Raw genomic sequence first — 22,252 nt, 5'->3', positions numbered from 1 at the left:
ACAAAATTGCAAAACTACCGCAAAGGAACACAAAATAACTAAAGAGGTATAAGACAAAACTGCCATAAGGCTCAAAACAACTACAAAAATGAGAGAACCGTTAGCATAAGTACCATAAACACATAAAAAAAACTGCCGCAAATGGACTTAAAATGATTGCAATCAGACACAACACCACTTTGAAGAGGAATAGAGTTGCAAAACTACTTTAAAGAGATGCACAAACTACCACAACATCATTAATACAACCACAAAAATGCTACCATTAAGAGACACATAACTACTACAGAGAGAAAAGGTACTACATAGAAATGCAAAAGTGCCACAGTGAGATTTAAACTACCACAAAGATGCATACCTCCCACAAAGACACACAAAACAACAAAAAAGATGCTAAACTACCACAAAGAGATTCTCACAATCACAGAGATGCAAAACAACTACATAGAGATACAAAACAAACATTAAGAGACTCGTTAGGAAGAACGTTCATCAAGAGAACAACTACAACAGAATTCATCTGCCACAAAGATGCAAAACTACCACTTAGAGGCACGAAATGACGACTGAGATGCTAAACTACCACAGAGAGATTCAAACGACCACAAAGAAAGAGACACATAATAACTAAAGTGATAGCAAAAACTCTACAAGTAGAGGAAAAAACTACCGTCAAAAGGCCCAAAACAACTACAAAAAATGCAAGTAAAGTCCCATAAACATGTAAAAAACTGCCGCAAATTCGCATAAAATTATTGTAATCAGACACACTGAAATTAAGGGGCACAAAACAGGACTTGAAACTACCACAAAGAGAAACAAAAACTACAATGAAGACATTCATGCTACCACAAAGATGCCGAAGCACCATTTAGAGACACAAAACAATTAGGGAGCTCTGGGAGGGGAAAGGGGGGGTTATGTCTTGGCTCAGGGGCCCCTTGTCTCAAAATCTGTGTGTGCCCATGAATCATTACCTCTTCTGAGAAAACAAAGCAAAAAGTGTGTTTGGACTGACTTAATCATGATAATGGTCACGTATAATCTTTGTCTTACTTTCCCTACGTGACTTCTCCCTGCAGGAATGTCGACCATGTGGAGATATGACAGCTGAAACAGTGAGGAGGCTACCGTACAAGCTGCCACAAGCAGGCAGGGGCCAGAAGCCACAGAATACCTTTGTGTGTGTGTGTGTGTGTGTGTGTGTGTGTGTGTGTGTCCAACTCAGGTGAACGATGTTTCCCAACATACCTGGAGTTTTTTCACAGGGAGAAGCAGCTTGTCTGGACTTGGCCAGGATTAGGTGTCTGAGTCTGACTGCAGAAAACTCACAGCTGAGACAGAGAGGTGTGTGTGTGTGTGTGTGTGTTTGTGTGTTGTCCTCCAGATGGACAGCTGTGAGTAAAAAGAGGTGGGGATGGAGGAAGAGGAGGAAAGATGGAGATGAGTGGAGTAAGAAGCTATTTAAACAGGTAAACAGAAGGTTAATATCCATCTCTTTATGACATTTCTGTCAGTTTGGTGAATTTACGATGCGTTTTATAGATGTTTGTTTGGGTGGGGATACGGTGGCTGTTAGGGCCAAAACACATGAGTTACATCACTTTTATTCTCATCAAACCGTCATTATGAACATAATGTCTTCTACTGATGTATTTGCATTCTTTATATTATCGTTTATTCAAGTTTGTCCTTTAAGTTTACGTCCGTTTTAGATTAATAGGTACGAGCAAGCACGCCACAGAAGTCAGAGAGGTCACCTGACTCCCTGAAGTAAAGATGGAGAAGCTTCAAGATCATGACGGGGATCTCAAAGGCTGAAATCAGGTGTGATCATATGAAGCAAACGCTCATTATTGTCTCGAGAAAATACGTTTTTTATCATTCAATATCGTCCTTTATTTCTCAAGATAAAGAGATAAACACATTACACAGATTGACAAGAAAACTAGCTGTTATCTTGTTGCTCGAGATAATGCCGTCAAAATATAATTGCAAGCGTGGCTGTTCCCTGCTTCTGCAGTTAAAGATATAAGAAAGAAATGTGGTTTATATTTTCTACTTTTTTTGGTGAAATACTATTTTCATTCATTATCAATCTCAAAATCTTTACAATAAAAGAAATAATAAGAGAAGAAAAGACATCGGGACCACAAATAAACGTGCTTACATTGAAAGGTTTTAGGATATCCTACAAATCATGACACGTTTTGCAGAGTAATAAGAAACTGATTTGAGTATAATTAGGTGCGTTCATTGCTTCCATTTAGCAAGATTTTCACACAAATTTCTTCTAAAGCTGAGACGGGGAAAAAACCCCATCAGGAGTGAGCTCGATTTTGAAAATATTCATCTGAAGAAATGTCACAGATACTCCTCGCAAACACATTGACGTGCTGCGTGACTGGATCTCAATGCGTCCTCAATGCGTTCTGTGCTTTAGGCCGCCCACTTGTGATGCGATCACTGAGGACGCATGCTGATGTCAGGTATAACGGGAGCTCTGTCCCACTCATGGTGCGGTATCAAACCACCTTTCTTGTGCAACTAGCTGGCTAGCTTTAGCTCGTGGAAGACTCAGAAAGTAGGGGGCAGAGTGCACTCAGGAAGGCAGGAAGCTAGGCCCTCAAATTATCTACCCTACCTTAAAGTCTAAATATATCTGTATAAAAATGGTAAAATATATTATACTCTTGAACTTTGTTGTATTAAAAAAGATCTGAAATTCCTCAACAGTTGTGTTGAAACTGACATTCAATCAAGTGCTGTTGCCCCCATTCACTAACAGCCAGAGTCAGTGAGCGCTGTCACCACCTTCACAATCAGCCTCTGTCTGACCAGCAGCAGACCTCACCTCTCCTTCAGTTGCACTCTGTATTAGTGTGTGTGTCTGTGTGTGTGTGTGTGTGTGTAGGTTATAAATGAACTATTCCCCCCTGAAGGCATTGTTTGACCTCTTGCAGTGATTTCTCAGGGTCAGTTTCAATAAAACAAAGAACAAATACATCACATACGTTTACTTTTAACTTTGTCCCCATCCGAGATGAATCAATTCACATGTTGGTGTTGGTGTTTTCATTTTTTACTTAATTTAAATTTTCTTCTCCAAAATACACTGTAAAAAATGGCTGATAAAAACCACAAGAAACCCTCTCTGCGTGATATATATGTCAGTCAGTTCAAAAAGTCACCAGCATGTGGGTTTGTTGTCACTGTCATGGTCTGTGTGTACGGCCCAACTGGTCTGGCAACATTGTGGCGCATCATGGTGGTGCAGCAGCAGCAGCAGCAGCAGCAGCAGAGGACCGTGGCAAAACCTGTTAGTTTGGAAAAAAAAAAGGAGAAAGAATGAGGGGGGGCAGGGAGAGGAAGTGGCCAATGAGGAAGATGAAATCCAACTTCCTCTTCCCTCAACAGCCTGCAGAGAAACAAGGAGGTCACACTCACCTCTGACACTGTTTAACCCTTTTCTGTGTCAAACGCCAAGCAAGATGGTTTCTATTTTTAAAAGTCTTTCTTAACGTTGGTTTAACCTCTTGTTTAACATGCGAGTCTCCTGAAACTGCAGTAGGACAGATATCGGACAACAAAAAGGATCCTTCAGAAACAACAAGCCTGAGCCGAAAGAGAACCTGAAAGCCCTCACGGCAGGAGGAAAAGACCCAAATCTCAGGCTGTCTGCGGCAAACCCCTGCTCATTCATACGCACAATGCCCAGCCATATAATATTCTCCTCCACTATTGAATAGCTGACACCTGGAAGATTTGCTTTCACGCAGGCCCCGAGGCTGCACAACCTCACCCCAAACCTAAAGCTAGCAAGTCGCTGCACAACATCCTCCAGGGGTGGGAGAACATGAGCAATGTTTAGCTTTTGTCATCCCCCCACCCTCCATCTCTTTCTTTTTTACTTTTTCGCCCCCTTTCTGAAAGCATAATCACACCCTTCTCTCCTGAGAGATATTTCCACCCTCTCACAAAAGACTGAAAGGATTGTCTGTCTTTTCTTATGATGAGGAGAAAAAAAGCAGGAAGGTGCAGCGGGGGGACACAATGGCCGGCTGGAGACTTTTCTCACAATGATAAAATTTCTGTTAAGAAAGTCATGACACCTTACTGTCGGGATTATGAACATGACCCATTCACATTGGCGTGTAAAAATAGACATATACACACAATGCTTTCTAGACGATTTACATTGACTTATTTTCTCTCTAAGAGTAATGCAACTCATTTTTTTAAAACTACTTTCCTAATAGTCAGATTTATATTTAGCACACAAGTTCCTTGTCGACATGTAATAACTGGAGTTGCAGTTCATTTACATATTAGCTGAATGTAGTCAAATAAAGAGATGAAATGAACAGCTCTACTGTTCTCAGCAGACAGCAAAGCCACAGTCATAGATAGAAAAGATAAATGCAGTCCCATGATGCATGTGTATACAGCAGGTCATGTGTCAGTAGTGTTTGTATATCTTTAATTAAAATGTTAATAAATGCTGAGCCGGACGAGCAGAGCAAGCCTTTAATTTGAGATTGTTAGACTGACAACTTTTAATGTCAGAGTTTTGATAGTATTAGTAAAATGATAAAGTGCTTCCTCATAACAATAAATTGATATTAAAAACAAAAAACACAAAGACAAACAGATTCATCTGTAGCACGGCATATTGGTTTGGTTACACACTCACTTAAACAAAAGTAAATCCAGCTCTTCACCTTTTATTTTCAACCTTTGTTAAGATATTTAAAAGCATGTGTTAAAGCTGTTAAAGTAAGAAGTGTACGCTCTCGAAATTAGATGCTATTTTTAAAGAACCACATGAAAAAGAGGCGTTGTTTTGCACACAACCTCTTTCTCAAAAGTTCCTTTAAATTGCACGCACATTATTCTGATTCTGAGTTCTCCAAAGCTCAATTAAATGTTACAAAAATAGTTAGTTTGGAAAAGTTTCCATCTCCTATTATATTAAACATTACCAGGCCTGTGTCTGCAGGCACATTTTATGCGGTTTAGCATTCGATATTGTGGACAGCACAAACATTGTGTATAAAGCAGAAGGAAAAAATATGATTATTACTATTATAACTTATTACTATTTTAAAAATCTAAAAAAACTTTGATATCATTCTTTTTTATACGTTTCTTGCTGAATGGATTTTACATTTTATGGATATGTAATGACCAAACTCTGCCACTTTGGGGCAACCTTGCCATCGTCTTGTATTTGCAGCAAGGCGAATACAATCAGCCAGCCATTCCAATGCATTCATGGACTCCTCCTATAATCGTAAAAAGCAGTTCTTATTCAAGCACTTCCATTATTTATTTCCATTAACTGAAACTTGCGAGTGTCTTTGAACGCAGCAGTCGCCCTCAGCTGTCTGGGAACTGTGCAGCTGTCACACTAGTGTGTTCCCAGCAAACGACACGTACTAGTATTTTCAGAGGTAAGTGTTGCTGTCATTTTAAAGTTTTATAAGCTGTAACATATCGCTGTCAGTTTCCTGGTTGACGTCGCACCATAGGCTAAAGGAAATAATTGTTGTAAGGTTAACCGCTAGCTAACGGGTTGTCGAAAGTGAGCCGAAGCTAGCATGTAGCTAGGCTAACCCACGTTATTTTACGTTATTGTCACCTGCAACTCAACTACAGATAAAAGCTCGATTAGTGGAGGGAGAAACAAACTGGTGTCAACTCGACGACAATCACCCAGATGTGCGGTGGTACAAGTACTTACAGGTTTTGTCTCAAGGAGATGAGCCGAATAATTTGACCAAACACTCAACGAAGAGATTGAGAGATGATGTAATATCTTAGCTAAAACATTAGTAGTTAGCTAACTAGTGAGCTAGTTGACTTGCTAATCTGTCTGTATTTTCCTCATCGTCCTTATACATGACTTAGATCACTAAAATGACTAATATCAACTCATTACATTTTATTTCTCGAGCTCTAATAAACAATAACTGCTTTAATAATCAACAAACTTTTATATGCAAGCCAAGTAAGCTAGTTTACGCACACTATCTTAATACTGAATATTGCATTGCTGACAAACAGCATACTATTTATAGGGGTTGCTTGTAAAGCAAGGCTATATTACCAGCAGGGTCAAATGGTTCCTAGACCTTCAGGGGCCTTGATAGCCTCGGGGTCACCCTCTCAATCAGAGTGCAATAATTTGGGAATATGCACCAATTAAGTGTATGAACTGTTGGGTAGGGGCCTCAAGGCGTCATCTGCATTATCTTTCATTAGGCCTATTGCAGATATTTGGGGCCCCACTAGTAGCATGGTTGCCTACTAAGGGGACATCCCACACGCCCAAAACTTTGTCCTGTATCCACCCTAACCTTTTTTAAAGGAGGGTTCCCATTGAAAGTGGACAGGAGAAACTAGTTTTTTAAACCACAACGGTAAAAACCTTGCTATAAATGAGGACATGAGAGAACTTGCATCTCTCACTGATACCACTCCCTAAAAATCTCAATTGCAAATAAATCTGTTACAACTTGTCAAACCAGGTCCTGTTCCAAGGAACAGGAGCATTACCTGAGCTGTTAAAGCCTGGAACTTGTCTCCTCCCTGAATGTCTTTCATGAAATCAGTCGAGGTAGATCAAGGTTTTATGGCCCTGGCTGTGTCACACCCAAAGCACTTTCTGTTCAGTTTAAAAGTATATTATGTAACATTTCTGTACTAAAACATGTCAAAATGACTTTGTAATCTTGTTAGTTCATTTGTGTGCTTACGTAATCCCATGCTTTTCTAAAAATCTTGAAACCCAGAGACATTTGGAACTTGATCAAAAATAACGTGTCTTCTGAGGAGACCTGGAAACACAAGATAATACGATAAGATAATGAGGAGGAAGTGGTGGATATTTCATCACTATAAAATCACATAATGTGAATACAATTTGACTACAGTGTCTTCTCTGCGATCGCAGTTTCTGCCCGAGTCACGTGAGATTAGTTCTTATCTGTAATGCTGGTTTTACCAAAGAAGAAAAACTTTTGTCGTCGTTTTCGTTTTGATTAGAGTGGAAGAAATCATAAACTGAAATTAGCTGAATGTAAGAAAGGCCTTGCTGAAGACCGATGAAAATATTGGGGGGTTTTGTCTATAGGACCAACATTTGTGCCAAGCTCTGTCTCTCATCTTTTCTTTTGGTATCACCATAAACATTGTAATATGCAACCCTTGAAAAACTATTAAAAGGCTTTTACTAACTGACTTGTCTGTGGTAGATGTGTATCAACAAAGATAAAGAAATATATCCAAAACACTGATGTTCATCAGTAAATAAACTCCCTTGTCCTTATTCCCTCTTGTTAGACTTGGCGACAATGGCACGCGGTCATCAGAAGTTACAGTCTCAGCAGAAAAATGCCAAGAAACAGGCCGAGATGAAGAAGGCCAAGGGTCACGATCAAAAGACGGCAGCCAAGGCAGCGCTTGTGTATTCCTGCGCTGTGTGCAAGGTGAGTAGGAAGTCTTCATCGCTATGACAACTCAGAAGCAAAAAGGTGACACAGGATCACAGAGAGGCTTTGGTCGGACATATTAGCTTGTTATTTCTGCTTCCTTTTTTGTTTGATCACTTAGATGTCATATTATCAGCCAAATAGAGGCCTGTGCCGTTTCCTGATTTCCTGAACAGTGTTTGTTGGATGTGTCCTCTCTTCCTGCAGTCCCAGATGCCTGACCCTAAAACCTTCAAGCAGCACTTTGAGAGCAAGCACCCGAAATCCCCTCTTCCCCCCGAGTTAGAGGGAGTGGAAGCATAAACGGTCACACTGGAAATCAAACCGAGTCCTTCGAGGCCCTGCATCAACACTGCACTCGTCTCAGTCTGGCAGCAATGGATGATTTGATGTAACCAACATGAAGCAGTTATCGTCACATAGGCTTTAAACAGGCCAGGTTGCCTTTGATGCATCGCCTCCTCCCATCCAGCCCTGTTTTTCGCTTGTGTTTAAGAACACGCGGGTTTTAACCTGAATGACGGTTTCGATTTCAGGGCGACTGAAGACCTGTCTGATCAAGGAACAATCCAATCTCACTGCCCTGATGTGCTGTGCACAAAGGAATCTTTCTTGCTGCTAGCAATTGTACCTCTTTGAGCTTAGATGGCCTGAAAGTCTGATGAAACTTTTACAGCCAACATGCCAAATGAGGTTAATTCATGCAGTGTCCTTAAACAAAGCTCGGATTTGGCTTGGATGGGATAAATCTGATTTAATTGTGCTGCAATCAAGGCGATGAAAAATCTAACCTCATCTATTAAATATGGTATGCCTCCACAGCGCTGTCTGCCTCGTCCTACTACTGCAATCTGTCATCGAGCTAATCATGATTTCATGTTGGCTAACAAAAATGTGAAATTTTGCTATAGCTGTTTCCAAGCTGCTACCCGGAATGGTCAATTAATAAAATTTTACGGGAGCTTGTCAGAAACGTTTGTATGCTTTGGGAATGAATGTATGCTCCTATGATGTATTATAGCATTTTATTAAATTTTACTTTGTTCTATATCTGCTTTTCTTGCAAGTGTTTCTTCTCATAAACAACCGATTTTCTGCATGACGAATCAAGTTAAATCCTGTGTTTTATGCACAACAGTTGGGGATTGGCAATTACATTCTTAATTCTCAGGCTCCATCCTCCGGAAATAAGAGAATCCAAGCCACAAAAAGATCATTTGAGACCTATATTATAACTGAAATATAGGAACAGAATGTAATGTATATAAGTTGGAACAGACAAATTGTACAGGGATTTTTTCCCTGTTTATTCCTCTGCAGCTCTGCTCACATAGCCTTAATGCTTTTTCACATTATGAAACTGCAATTTGTTCACAGGACGTCAGCTGTGCAGTAATACATGATACAGTAATAAATGAATAATGACTGTTTCTGCACACAGTATTGCATTTTTGCCACTTTGGAGCATTAATACTGTATATCTGACTGTAAGTGAGATGGGAAGACTGAGAGAGTAATTGGCGGTTGACTTAGGCATTACCCATAATAATAAATTATCCTTTACTGGCACAGCCGATTGATCAAACAAACAATACAAAGTTCATTAAGCCTGTAAATTTGCTGCACTTTGGGTTCTCAACACCAGATGTTGGCTTGTCTCTAAGGGAAAACTTTCTGATGTACAGGAAATTATGCATTATATACTGTATGAGAAACTTTTTTCATTGTGGTTGCTAATTTTTAGTTGCAAAGTATCTTTCTTATGACTAATTCGAGGTAATAAATTGAAAATGAAAAGTGTTAGACATTGAAAATATGACGCAAACAACACCAACACCAGTGCCAAATCTGAAACAGATATTCCAATTGTTATGAAAACAAAAACATCATTGAGGTAATGACTGATACCAGCCATCATAAAAGCCAAACTGCTGCAAACAGGAAATGACTCTAACTGCAGCGATGCGTTTGTCTAATTACCAACAAAAACGAATCCTGTATGAACCCATTAGTCACTTTACCAGCTGATAATCGAACAAAAACCTCCAATTTCCTGTGGCCACTTTTCTCCCCCTCTCCAACAGATGCATCAGCTCATCTCTGACTCTGACTCAGTGACAGATGAGATGTGTGTATAACTACAGCATTGCGTCTACTGGTGTAACAAGCCTGTCTTATGCATACAGAGTTGAAACAGAAACACACATCTGCTAGATCTCCTAGCAGAATAAGGTGAGCACTTACACAAAATGAATGAGGCTAGGTGTCTTAATTAGGTGAAGAAATTAATTTGATTCCCACAGGCTATAGATCATCTATTTCCTGCCTTGTATCTTTATTTAAACAGATGAAACAAAAACTGCAGACCAGGGCTGCACAAACTGCACTGGTATGTTTAAAACACATTGTGGTTAATTTTAACGAAAGAATAGTTCATTTGAATGTTTCCTTCTCTTTCATTCCTGCTTTAGAACAACTCAAACCCAACCCCACCCAAAAAAATAAATGGAGAAAGACATCATGTTTTCTACAACATGTTGTTGCTTGAATAGCTAATCATAGGCTACTACCAGTTGAATTTTGTAATTGTATTGGTGTTGTTTGTGAGGTAGACACTGGGTGGAACTTCAAGGGTCAAAGTAATTTTTTGTCATTAGGACATTTTGAGGTGTGCATGATATGAAATGTAATAGTACATGTTAATTATGAAAAGTTATATTGCACAAGATAGTGAAGTTAAAGTAATTTGCACATAGTACTAATAATTATGTGGTGGTATTGCCCATAATAATGCACTCTATAATATGAATATAGTCCCTGATATTGGAAGAGATATTTCACATGATAATGAACATAATATAGCCTGATATAGGAAACTAATGTTGCACATGATAGTCAAGCTAATATAGCCTGATATTGAAAAGTGACATTGCACATGGTATCAGAAGTTTGTGGTTATGGAGAAATTGCACATAATGCTCCAGTTTTGGCTCATCTATACTAACTAATCTACATAGGCCTATTGCATTTACCACAGCTGTAGGTTACAATTAATTATGTCAAAGGAGTTAGAAACACATTTTATTTGACATTTGAACATTTTTTAAAATCTATTCAGTAATTAGAAAACTGTGTATGTACTATTAGCATCAGAACATTTCTGCACATGATGCATCTCCATTGAAGACCCTTGAGCTTCATAAATATTTTTTTTTTATCTTACTTAAGAGGATATGGAAACTGAATTGACAAGGATGAAATGTCTAACTTTTGTCCATTAACGTTCACCTCCAAGAGAAACAGTTTTGATAGCACCCAACAGTTACTCGTGATTGAAAACTTCTAAGGTTGTAAGGTAGGTCCCCTGTGTATTCTTCGAGACAGTCCCGTCCCACTTCCGGGTAGGATTCTGTTGCCACACCCTCCGGCTTCTTTAGTGTTTTTTTCTGAAACACTTCAACAGGATAAAGTGATATGTCCTCATTTCATGAGACATTGGATTCTAGTTCTATACTTACAATATATAACATTGAACTTCGTATCAGTACCAATGACTGTAAATGTAATCATAACGCATAAGATAGGCATAAACTACATCTCCCATGAGTCTTTGCGGACGTTGATAGACGAATCCTTTCGTACATTCATAATGTAGTAAAACTTAAATTATAAACGCATTGTTATTCAATTTAGATGAATACTTACAACATTAGGTTGTTTGTTAATTGTGCGTTACAAAATTAGGAAACATCTTTAAATTATCCAGTATCTAAGCATTCACAAATTGCCAGAAAATATGGTTGCCCTGGCAACTCAAGTCTGACGTCAGTCGTCCCGGTGTGCCCCTGCACTAGCATCTTTGATTGGAGGGAAACCCCGTAGATGAGCGGGAGAAATCATCAGCTGTGCGGCCGGGATTCAGGAACAGAATCGTCCAACGACACTCACAGGTTAGTACACATTTATTTACAGCTCACACTCATTGATATTTTCGACTGAAAACCGTTGAATTGTATCCAGGTGCTGTACGGGCCGTTTTAATCCCCCATGACTCGTTGCTACAGTGACTGTAAGAGGAAGCCAGTGATGTGCCGCTGCTCAGTCATTGTTCGGCGCTTACTAAATAGGAAGCGTTGCTGAACTTTAACTGTTTCTTTTACTTGCTCCTTTTAGAAGGCAGCTTTCGGTTGTATATGATTTGCATTAATAGATGATAAAGCTTGAAATTAATGCTTAATGCTCATACAACAGCTTTGGTTTGTGTTCCGGGACGCGAAAAAGGGCGTTCACTTTGAACTGGACTAAGCTCGGCTCATTTCATTTCAGTTTAAACTAATGGGTGACTCAATTTGTAGGTCCTATCCGTCTACCCGCAGCGTTTTACACATTTTTCTCATGAAATAATGAAAATATAAACGCTTATTCATATAGAAAGACTATTCTTAGATGGGTCGTACCCTTGCCGTACACGGTAGAAGCACAGTGGGCAGGTGTGTGCGTGTATGTCTTGTGCGCGCGCGCACGCGCGTGCTTGTGTGACGTGGAACTGGGTGGCCGACATTCCTCAGAAGGGTGCAGGTGTCTGCTTGCTGGCAAATCTGACTCACTGATCGTGGGATTTTTTTTAAGTGCTGGTTTCCAAGGGCTGGTAACGTTTCTTCTTCTTTTTTATCTGTAAGGAGCAGCTGCTATTTTTAATTTTCTAGTTTATTGTTACTTGTTAAGTGTAACAGCCCTGCATTTACCCTGAGATGAAACGAGGTTATTCTAAAATGTCCTAGCTAGGAAGTAACCTACTTCCCCCAAAAAATAGGTGTCATCCAGGATTTGATGAGAACAAGACAAATATTGATATTTGACAGATTACTGTACAGTTTTGCCTTAACTGCGCTAACTGTGCTATTTTTAGGGCTGTCTTCTCCTTGTCCTGCTTTAACCTCATGTAGAGCCAATTGTTCCATCTCATTTTAAATGATGTAACAGCTAAAATGATTAGATGACTTGTAGATTTACAGAAAATTAATATGTAGCTTTAATGATTAGCGTTATGTCATTGATGTCATTTTACAAACAAAACACGTAAATAAGAGCGTTTCTGTGTCCTGTATGTCATTTAACAGCATATTTTGGGGGGTTTGGACTATTAACTGGAAAGTAAATGCATTGAATGCAATTATGCAAAAACTTATACTTTATTTTTGACATGTAGTAAACAAAAAGATAACTAATCACTACTTTCTTCCCTAACACATTTTAATAGGTCACCTTGTGCTCTGGGAAAATCTGAAATCTATTTTTGTATATTTCAAAAGGTCTTTATATAACATTTGACAATTTTTTTTTACAGATTATTGCAATGCATAAGTGGCTTTAGTAAATAAAGCAACCTAAAATGATAGATAGGATAGTTCAATGCCACCCTAAAGGAACCTCGTATTGTCCGTATTGTGGCTTATCTACAGTCATAAGTATTTCATTCATCATTCTATATCACAATCTTTCTTCCTAAAACTGAATCAGTCTGGAGACCTTTTGAAAACCTTCTGTATTACTGATGCCTTTGCCGCCGGATAAATTTAGTCACCAATCTAAATCATGTCTGTGCCAGTCTGCGAGTGCTGATGAGCCAAGCTGGTTGAAATCCAAAAAACACAAAGCTTGAGTGGACACACCCAAGACCATTTTAGTCTTGAAAAAAATTCCCAAGCTTTGTGAGAGATGGAAACACTGATGGGAACGTAGTAGAATATGGCGTGATGAATATTGATCTTAGTTATTCTGGACTTCTTTGTCTATGTAATATTCTTCAGATATATTAGGGGTATAAATCTGTGGGGGGTGTGTGGATATATATATTTGCATGCATTCCAGAAATCAGGTATCTCTGAGAAATCAGGTTAGACAGGAAGTAGAGCAGGAAGGACTCGGTGTCTACATGCGCTGCTGTCCTCCTGCACTCATGTCAAATAATCAAAGAGAGGAGCGACATGATGGGGGAGAGGGGAGGGCCCTTCTTGATCCTGCCCTCCCCCAACGCTCTCTCCTCTTTCTTCCTAATCTCACTCCTGTCCCCCTCCTTTTTTTGTCCTTTCCAACTCCCTCTCCTCTGTCCTTCCGTTCTTCCTCAGCCCACACAGGAGCCATGGCTGATGTAGATCATCTGGTACAGAAAGCCAAGCTGTCCGAGCAGGCTGAGCGCTACGATGACATGGCTGCGGCGATGAAGTCTGTGGCAGAGCAGGGCAGGGAGCTCACCACAGAAGAGCGCAACTTGCTCTCTGTTGCCTACAAGAACGTGGTGGGGGCCCGGAGGTCCTCCTGGAGGGTGGTGTCCAGCGTTGAGCAGAAGTCAGAGGAAAATCAGACCCAACTAGCAAAGAAGTACAGGGAAGAAGTTGAGAAAGAACTGAGCACCATCTGCCAAGAAGTACTGGTAAGAAACAAAGTGGAGAAGGAGGTTGGATATGTGGATGCATGTCAATCGCCACAAGTGTTTAATGAATAAGTCATTAACTACAAACTAGTTTGAGAGAGAGAGAGAGAGAGCAAACTCTTCTGTTCTCAAGGGAAAGTTTGTCTTCACATAATAACCATCATAAAATCAAGACAAGCAACACAACACAACCAGTAGACACCACAGATCACTATGCAGAGGAGCACTCCTGGAGTCTACTCTCCATTTACAAACTTGCTGTTGTTGCTGCTGTTTCCTGCTCTACTGGTGTAGTGAACCTTATGCTTTGGATGATGTAGTCACTCACTGCACTGCTTGGGGGGGGAGGTTAAACATTTTGACTATTTCAACCTTCTGTCAAATGCTGAGCCACACCCAAGATGATGACTCAACCACTTTATCCAAGTATGATTTGAAAGATGGTTATTAAATTAAAATCGCATCACATAAAATAAATAATTTATATAGAGAAAAATAATGTACAAGTACGCCTACAATTACTACCACTACTAAAATGTTATTATGTAGGCAATTAAAATACTCATGTTTGCTCTGGTCATTATACAGTCTGGTAGCTTATTACTGCATTGGGTCACAGCTCATCTTCGTGTAAATATCCTCAGAAAATACCGTAAAATCCGGAATATAAGTCGCACCGGAATATAAGACGCAGTCTAAAAAGGTTTTCTATAGGTATTTATTATTAAATATGTGTATAGAAGTTATTTCAAGACTATTTTAATATATTTTAATTTGAAACTCTCACAAATTTGAAATTTGAAAAACACACAAATTACAGCCTACCATCTGTTTTCACCATGTCGAGTTTACAATCCTGCTATCTTGTGAGGACGGCGGTTCACTGGTGATCATGACGCCGCATGACAAAACTTTCGCTAGCTTATAGCGCCATTGTCGGGGTGAAATACCATAACACATTAAAATACCTCTCTCTGCATTTCATACTGGTATATTGGTCGCACTGGTATATAGGACGCAGCCCACTTTTTAGATTAAAAAAAAAAAAGGAATTAAAGTGCGTCTCAATGACCAGATTTTACGGTAAGTATTCTTGACATGCATGAACCTGCAGTATAGAGTGTAGTGACACAGAACATGCACAGTATATCAGTGAGCTGAAGCTTCATGTCTTATCTTCCTACATTAAACAAATGAAGGCTCCCGGCCCCAACAGATGTTTGAATATCAGTCAGATGGACTTGGAGCATTTGGATAATTTGATCGATATGTTTTCTGACATTCACTGCCATTTTTTGTACTGAAAGATTTTCACCCCTTGAAAGAAATGCACCCGTATCTGTGTTTGCACACCTGGATGGTTCATTCATTTAAATCCAGATACACACACGTTTCATCTGGGTGCCTTTTTTTTAAAGCCTCTTCACGGTATCTTTTTTCATGCTTTTTTGTGTTTTTAAACTAAACAAAATCCTCAGTACTTTTTATAATCACACTAAGATATATCCTCTGTCAGTCACAAGACAAAGTTGTTCCTGCAGCCTGCAACAGTGACGACGGGTTTGTCCTTTTTAAAGCAAATGTGTTGATCGTGTTGTCACATCCGTCTCCGAGCAATGGTGTCGACGCCGTCTCACAAACTGGCTTCTAACTGCTGCACAATTTCAATTGTTGCACATTTCCATCTGCAGGATCTGCTTGACAAACACCTGATCTCTGGTGCACAACAAGAAGAGAGCAAAGTGTTCTACCTGAAGATGAAGGGGGACTACTACCGCTACCTGGCTGAGGTGGCCACAGCCAGTAAGAAGACGGGTAAGTAAAGCACACTGTTTATTTTGGGGGGGCCGTCAAACACTGTTAATTAATGCTTTCCCATCCATTGCTTGTGGAATCAAAAGAGGAAATCCCAAGGTATAACTAGCAGATTACTGTAGGGTACATGTGCTGTCCAGAAGACCTTTCAAATATAAAGCATATAAATGGTGCCACCTACTGCAGAAAACACTCACTGCTGTGCAATCCAGCCCTTTGTTTCTATGAGCATAGGATGGGGTAAGGGTGTGCCCTTATATAGACCTTTTAAAAAGCCCATTTAAAACAAAGACACCAGGCTTGTTTCAGGTAGTATTTGTGGTCAGACTCCACATCTTTGACCTACATCTGTCAGCTGAATTTAAAGTTTCTTTGGAGGCTGTGGCTTCGGAAGCCCTTAGCGGACATGCATCCATACATTTAATTTAGTTTTCCCGTGATAACGATTAACTTCCGGTCGTTTTCTTGAGATCTCTACTTATTTTTTCCGGTTATCTCGAGAAAACAAAGTGGTTTTCCCATTTTAACGGATTCATTTCTCTCATTATCTCGAGATAATGTAGCTCTTTTTCCCGTGATAATTTTCCAGTGATCCACAAAACAAAACAACAGGCTGGTCACTGTGATATTACAGACCAGGACATGCCATGCTGACATTGACCACACTAATGAGGGAAGTTAAGCCTGTTTTTATGTTTGTTTTGTGCTTTTAAAACTCTGGGGATACGAGTTCTGATCATCTGACGTTATGGTGGTGCCATGTCGTTATCTCGTGATAACAAGATAAATAAGTCAAGATCTCGAGAAAACTTTTTTCATAATTAAAAAAAAAAGTTTTTAATTTTATATACATCTTCAACGATTAATTGTTGAGTTGTCAACGATAAAATTGATTTTTTTTAAACTGAATCAGCAAATGTGATTTTGGATTTCTTAAAAGTGAATATTTTCTGGTATCTCTATATGGACAATGAAGCCAACAATTAAAACTATCGTTAGATGTAGCCCTATTTTTAACTCCAAAGTGAATCCATTATATGTTTTGTCTCTTTGCTTAGGCAGTTTGATTTGTAGTTCTCTGGCTTTGGATTTCAATAATAAACACAGAGGTACATGATACACTAATCTCATCAAAGGTGACATCTTTCTTTGGTTTTGGTAGCATTTTTAATTATGTTCATGTTTTTCTTGTTTTCCTTTTTAATCGGCTTCATTAAATCACAACATTAATGTGTAATATGTCAGGCTATAAGGTATCAGGAATATGAAATATTGTGTTTAGAGTTCATGTAGCTGAAATAACTTAACTGGCCCGACCCCAAAAATGAATAAAAAATGGCACAAAACTGGTTGGACGGGTTTGAACTTGCAGCACTAATAAATCAGTTAATCTGGAACTTAAAGGCATTTCTTTTTCTAGTAAAGAAGCCAAACGTTAGAGGTAATAATGACATTAATTGATTATCAAAACAATGATTAACTGCAGTCCTTTCAGGCAGTTTGGGTCCATACAATATAAGCAAGTTGTTACATGTCTGTTTTTCTGTGTAAATTTGTCAAAGCTGGTTTTGATGTCAAAGAAACAAGTATAAGAAGCAGTAGCATGGACCATCAAGTAATGTGAAATATCTAAACATCCCTGACTGGTCTGTCTTCCGATGTGTAGAAGTCATCGAACAGTCAGAAAAAGCCTACCAGGATGCCACTGAAATCGCCAAAAAAGCGATGATGTCTACACATCCCATCCGCCTCGGCCTCGCTCTTAACTTCTCTGTCTTCTACTACGAGATTGTCAACAAACCAGAGTCTGCCTGCGAACTGGCCAAATCGGTAACAGCTATTCTCTTCTCATGTCAGTGTTTGATTTATGTTTCTATTGGAATCCATGTGTGTGGTGTCCAGCAGCTGGTGAGTCGGGTAAGTAAGTAAGTTGGTCGAGGGGAGGACGTTCAGTAGTTAATCAATCGTAGATGACGATCTTGGGCAGATAAAATAAGAACCATGATAGAATTGGTCGCCAAATGTACTTGGGCAGCCCGCCCAGGTATTATCTATGTGTGGGAAACACAATGAAAGCCACAGTGCTCCAAAATTATTTGCTTGTGTTTCCTTATGTTGCTGTTGTTGCTGTTCCACCTTCAGAACTAAATCTTACAACCCGACCCTTTTTTATTGACATGGTTAGGGTTATTGTCTTTCTGTCATTGCTTTACTAAAGCAAGGTAAATCAAACAAGCTTGTATACACTGTGTATATATACAATATTCACTGTAAAAATTATATCAAGTTCCGCACAAATGTTGTATCTTGAACCTTTTTAAGGCTACTTGCTGTTGTGTGTAGTATTCAATGTATTTTGTCTTTTTATTGCCCTGCCTGTGTTTCTGTAAATTGATCTGAAGCTGGGAATGTATTTTTTGGAAGCATTAAAGGCTCTCTCTGTCTCTGTCTCCTCCAGGCTTTTGATGATGCCATTAAAGAGCTGGATTCCCTCAGCTCAGATTCTTACAAAGACAGCACCTTGATCATGCAGCTGCTCCGTGACAATCTGACAGTGAGTGTCTCATCTCCAGCAGTGTCCTAGACTCTCACTTTCTGCTGTCCCTTTGCTCTGTACTGGTTTGGTGGTGGTTTCTATGGTGGTCCATCTCTACCCATGATAAGTAATAATTATAGTTTAAAGTCAGTTATAAATAGTTGAAATTATGAGTTTAAATTGTCATGATTATAGGATGATTCACGTTAAAATTATGATATAAAAGTAATTAATAAAGGTGAAATTATGAGATTTAAAGTGCTGATCTCGAAGATCTGTTTCGTTCTCTTTGGCACCACCTATGGTGATAAACGGCAATTGCGGCAGCACACTTCCCAGATATCGCTCCTTTTCAGACTGTGTTCCTTCATCTGAGCATTGAATTTGTTTCTTTTTCTTTGGATTTTCACTTATTTTTGAAGTTGTATCTGTAGTCATCGATCTTTTCTTTGTTTGTTCAGCCATAGTAGATTACTGTTTACTCGCAAGTTTGGCAAAGACCAGAAAAGCAGCCGCTTGGCTCCGCCTACCCTCTCTGGCAGACCAACCACTGCTGGGTGATGGAAAACGCATCACTAAAGCTGCTTTCCCACTGGTCAAAAAACCCACTAACACCCGCCTTCTTTGCTTAAAGGGGAAGGTTTCAATCGGCATTCAGACCCATCTCCGTCCAAGCACGGCTTGAACATCGTTCCAAATGTGTCGGTGCCGAGTTTGATACACAGATTGAATGAGTAATCGATTCAATAAAGACCTAACCACTGTAACATCTTCACTGTTTACTAATCCTGTTTCTGGCGCATTTGTGACGTCAGACGGTGACGCAGCAGAAAAGAGACCGAAATGAGTATACTTCACTGGCAATGGGAAAGGAGACAATCGGCAGGCTTTCATCAGTGGGCCATAGGCTCAATCGCCATGTTAACTCATTCGCCGATAGATAGTGACTTAACAGTTTTAAATGAAAATCTTAGCAATAATTACTTTAAGTAGCTGATCACGCTAAAAGTTCAAATTATTAAATAAAAGTTGTAATTATGAGATAAAAACATTTTCAGATGTTAAAAATAAGTGAGTTATTTTTTGATGTCGAGATTAAGTTTTTACCTCTTTTTCTTTTATTTGGCAGAATTGGGCTTCCATAGATTTCCCATTATTTGTGATACTCTAGTGAAAATTTGATATCCAAAGTATCACTAATCCTGGTATCCCCCTGCTTTTGTTGCAGCTCTGGACGACTGAGACCCAGGGTGAAGGCGACGAGTCGGGGGTTACAGAGCAGGAAGCTGAGAAGAACTGAACTCCGGGGGCGGAAACACAACAGAAACACACTTTTTTTTTTACCTCTCACCAGCCTAAGTTGTGCGTGTGGTTGTGTTTGCACATACATGCACTGATATGTATGTTTACACTCCACTCACAATGTGTAAAAGTACAGTATGTGTGTGCAGATACATTGAACTGGTGTGCGTGTGTGAGTGTTAATTGAGTACCTCCACTGAAAAAAAAGAATTGAATAGGTCTTTTTGTTTTGGAGCATTATTATTTTTGTGTGATGTTTATTTTTTATTTAGATTTTTTTGTCCAGATAAAATCTTTGGATCCAAATCTGCCCCATTCTCGACGACCTTATTCACTGTAGCAAACAAAAAAAAATTGACTGTAATTTGTACGTTTTTACTTGAACTCAACATTTATTATCCTTTTGACACAAGCATGTAACTGGAAAAAAAAATTGTCACAGCTTTGTGAAATCACCAAATTGTAGGTGTCATCTGACGATGGCAGTGGTCACATAGATGGTAGAATTCCCCCTTTGATCTATGACCATGTTGCTTGTATCCATCCCGCCCCGACAGCGTCCGGTTTTGGAGGTAGTGTTTTTATGGATGGTACATGTCATGGCTCTGTGGGTTCTAATGTGCATTCAGGCGTATGAAAGGTTTCCTGTATGAATGGCAACTCGTTTAAACTTTGGTTGAGAGGATTACATTCCATTTTACTGACAGTGAAATGTGTAGACTGTATAATTCCTGCAATTCTCCATAACACATGACAAGGTATAGACAGCCTAAGATAAAGTGAACAACTTGAGAAAATGGCTCGATACTGTAACTTTTTATATTTTATCTTTTCAGCAGTGTAGAGGATATTTTGCCATATGCACTTGCGTGTGGCTTTCTACTCTTTTTCTACTCAGGTGTTTGGTATTTTCTTTTTGTGTATTTTATTCCCTTTGACTCCCAATTTGACTCCTGGAATGTATGTGGTTCTCAGTAGAATGGTATAAGGGTTAGCTGTGCTTTGAAACTGGCTGTTTTTTGTTTTGCGTAGGATTTAGCTCGGAGCAGGTGGTTTACAGTAACATTTAACTATTTTGAAAGAACATTGTGGGGAAAAAATAACAAACTAAAACAATACTAAATATAAGCTGATTATTAAAGTAACTTAATAGGAAGCTACATTATGACCATTTAGTAGTTACAAAGTACTGCCGGTTTCTTCTAATAAGTGTCTTGGTTTTAAAAAGAGGGGATGCAGGATTCAGAATTTGCAGGTTACACTCCGAGTACGTTTTTTGGTTATGTGCTTTCATGTAAGTGGAATAAAACATTAAAATCAGGTGTTCTGTGTTCAACCTGTTTGTTTCTCTCTTTACATGAACAATGACCTTTTTACAATATGAATACACCCAACTTTACAATATTAGACATGCTACGGCTTTGTATGAGCTCTCAAATCAAGACTGGTGTTTGGCACATTTTAAAACTTTGAAAGGAACCTACATTTAGATGCTGATATTTTAAAGCTCATGCCGTTTGCTAATCTCTCCCAGGGTTCCCACTCGTCCTGGAAAACCTAGAAATATCCAGACTAGTTTCCCAGTCCTGGAAACACCTGGAAATGATTAAAATGACCAAATAGCCTGGAAATCATTTATGTTGTCCTGGAAATTTTGAATTTACTTTGGCCCCTCATTCAGATCGCATACGTAAACCTAGGTGCGTATTTTTGTTTGAAACATGACTGTTGGAAGGCTAAGCTGTGCGGTACGACAGGTTTGCCCTCACCTGGCTGGCATGCAATGTCTCCCCCTAGTGGTGGCTGTATTTTTAAACCCATTGCATTTCTGAGTTTTGACCCTTTGAGGTTGCTGTATCTGGTTAGTGTACAGTATTGAAGCAGCAGATTGTTAGCAATGTAAAGTGAGCAGCTAATAGTTAGTTACATTCCTGTAAGTATGAGCACACGTCATTTTATGTGAAGCATGTGAAGTAAAATGGATTGTATGTTAAGTTAATTTATCGCGATCGTGATGCTAATTTACATTAGCGCAACTGAGACACCGGATCTTTTGACTTAAAATGACTTGACATATTCAGATGTCAGCTAGCCGGTCGCAGAAGTTTGCCGCCTCAACTCCAGTCTAGGCTCCCACAGCTGTCACATTTGTAATTGAGTCCTGCGAGCGATATAAGATTACCGCCTTGAGACACTTTTTAATCTAATCTTTTTTTCCCCCAATATATTGCTATGTTCTTTCAGGTGTAACTTGGATAGATGTGGGCTTAATGAATGACTTCGCCCCACCATTCTGTCTCCGTGCGTTTTACATAGAAGATGGAACATAACATATATTATAATCCCTCCTTAACTGGCAGTGTAAAGGGGACTTGAGGCACTTCATCATGAACCCTGCATCATTAAAAAAGGAGGAATAAAGCTGGGGTTAAATGTGTCAGTACTAGGCCTATCGGTAAATTGTATGACCGTTTGCCATTTTTTAAATATTCCTGAAATACGTCGAACATTGGCCATCATTCTGAGTAACTGGAGGCAAATCATGTCTTGTAGCTGCTGAAAAAAATGCTTGTGTGAGACTGTTTGAATTCTGTTGCTTGCTCGTTAAGTCTTTGTCATTTACTTTTACTTTTGGGAATTAAAAACCGTAATTTAAAACTTAAACTATTTGAA

The 22,252-nt window shown here is 39.2% G+C and overlaps 2 protein-coding genes across 2 annotated transcripts; both read left to right on the top strand.

Moving 5' to 3' along the window:
• The first annotated feature begins 5,360 nt into the window (after positions 1-5,360).
• znf706 (zinc finger protein 706) lies at positions 5,361-8,543 on the top strand. Its single transcript, XM_069681603.1, has 3 exons — positions 5,361-5,453; positions 7,345-7,490; positions 7,701-8,543. Exons 2-3 carry the CDS (start codon positions 7,356-7,358, stop codon positions 7,794-7,796), a joined length of 231 nt encoding a protein of 76 aa, XP_069537704.1. The 5' UTR covers positions 5,361-5,453; positions 7,345-7,355; the 3' UTR covers positions 7,797-8,543.
• Positions 8,544-11,360: 2,817 nt separating this feature from the next.
• LOC138608311 (14-3-3 protein zeta-like) lies at positions 11,361-20,910 on the top strand. Its single transcript, XM_069680870.1, has 6 exons — positions 11,361-11,443; positions 13,622-13,926; positions 15,618-15,741; positions 17,408-17,571; positions 18,200-18,295; positions 19,506-20,910. The coding sequence occupies exons 2-6, from the start codon at positions 13,636-13,638 to the stop codon at positions 19,575-19,577; spliced, it is 747 nt and encodes a 248-aa protein (XP_069536971.1). The 5' UTR covers positions 11,361-11,443; positions 13,622-13,635; the 3' UTR covers positions 19,578-20,910.
• The last annotated feature ends 1,342 nt before the right edge of the window (positions 20,911-22,252 follow it).

This window comes from Semicossyphus pulcher, unplaced genomic scaffold, assembly GCF_022749685.1.
Source record: "Semicossyphus pulcher isolate SPU_LCO1_2020_fin unplaced genomic scaffold, fSemPul1.0.p SCAF_5, whole genome shotgun sequence".
NCBI lineage: Eukaryota > Metazoa > Chordata > Actinopteri > Labriformes > Labridae > Semicossyphus > Semicossyphus pulcher.
The sequence above is the reverse complement of the archived record's forward strand: the minus strand, read 5'-3'. Positions and strand labels throughout refer to the sequence as shown.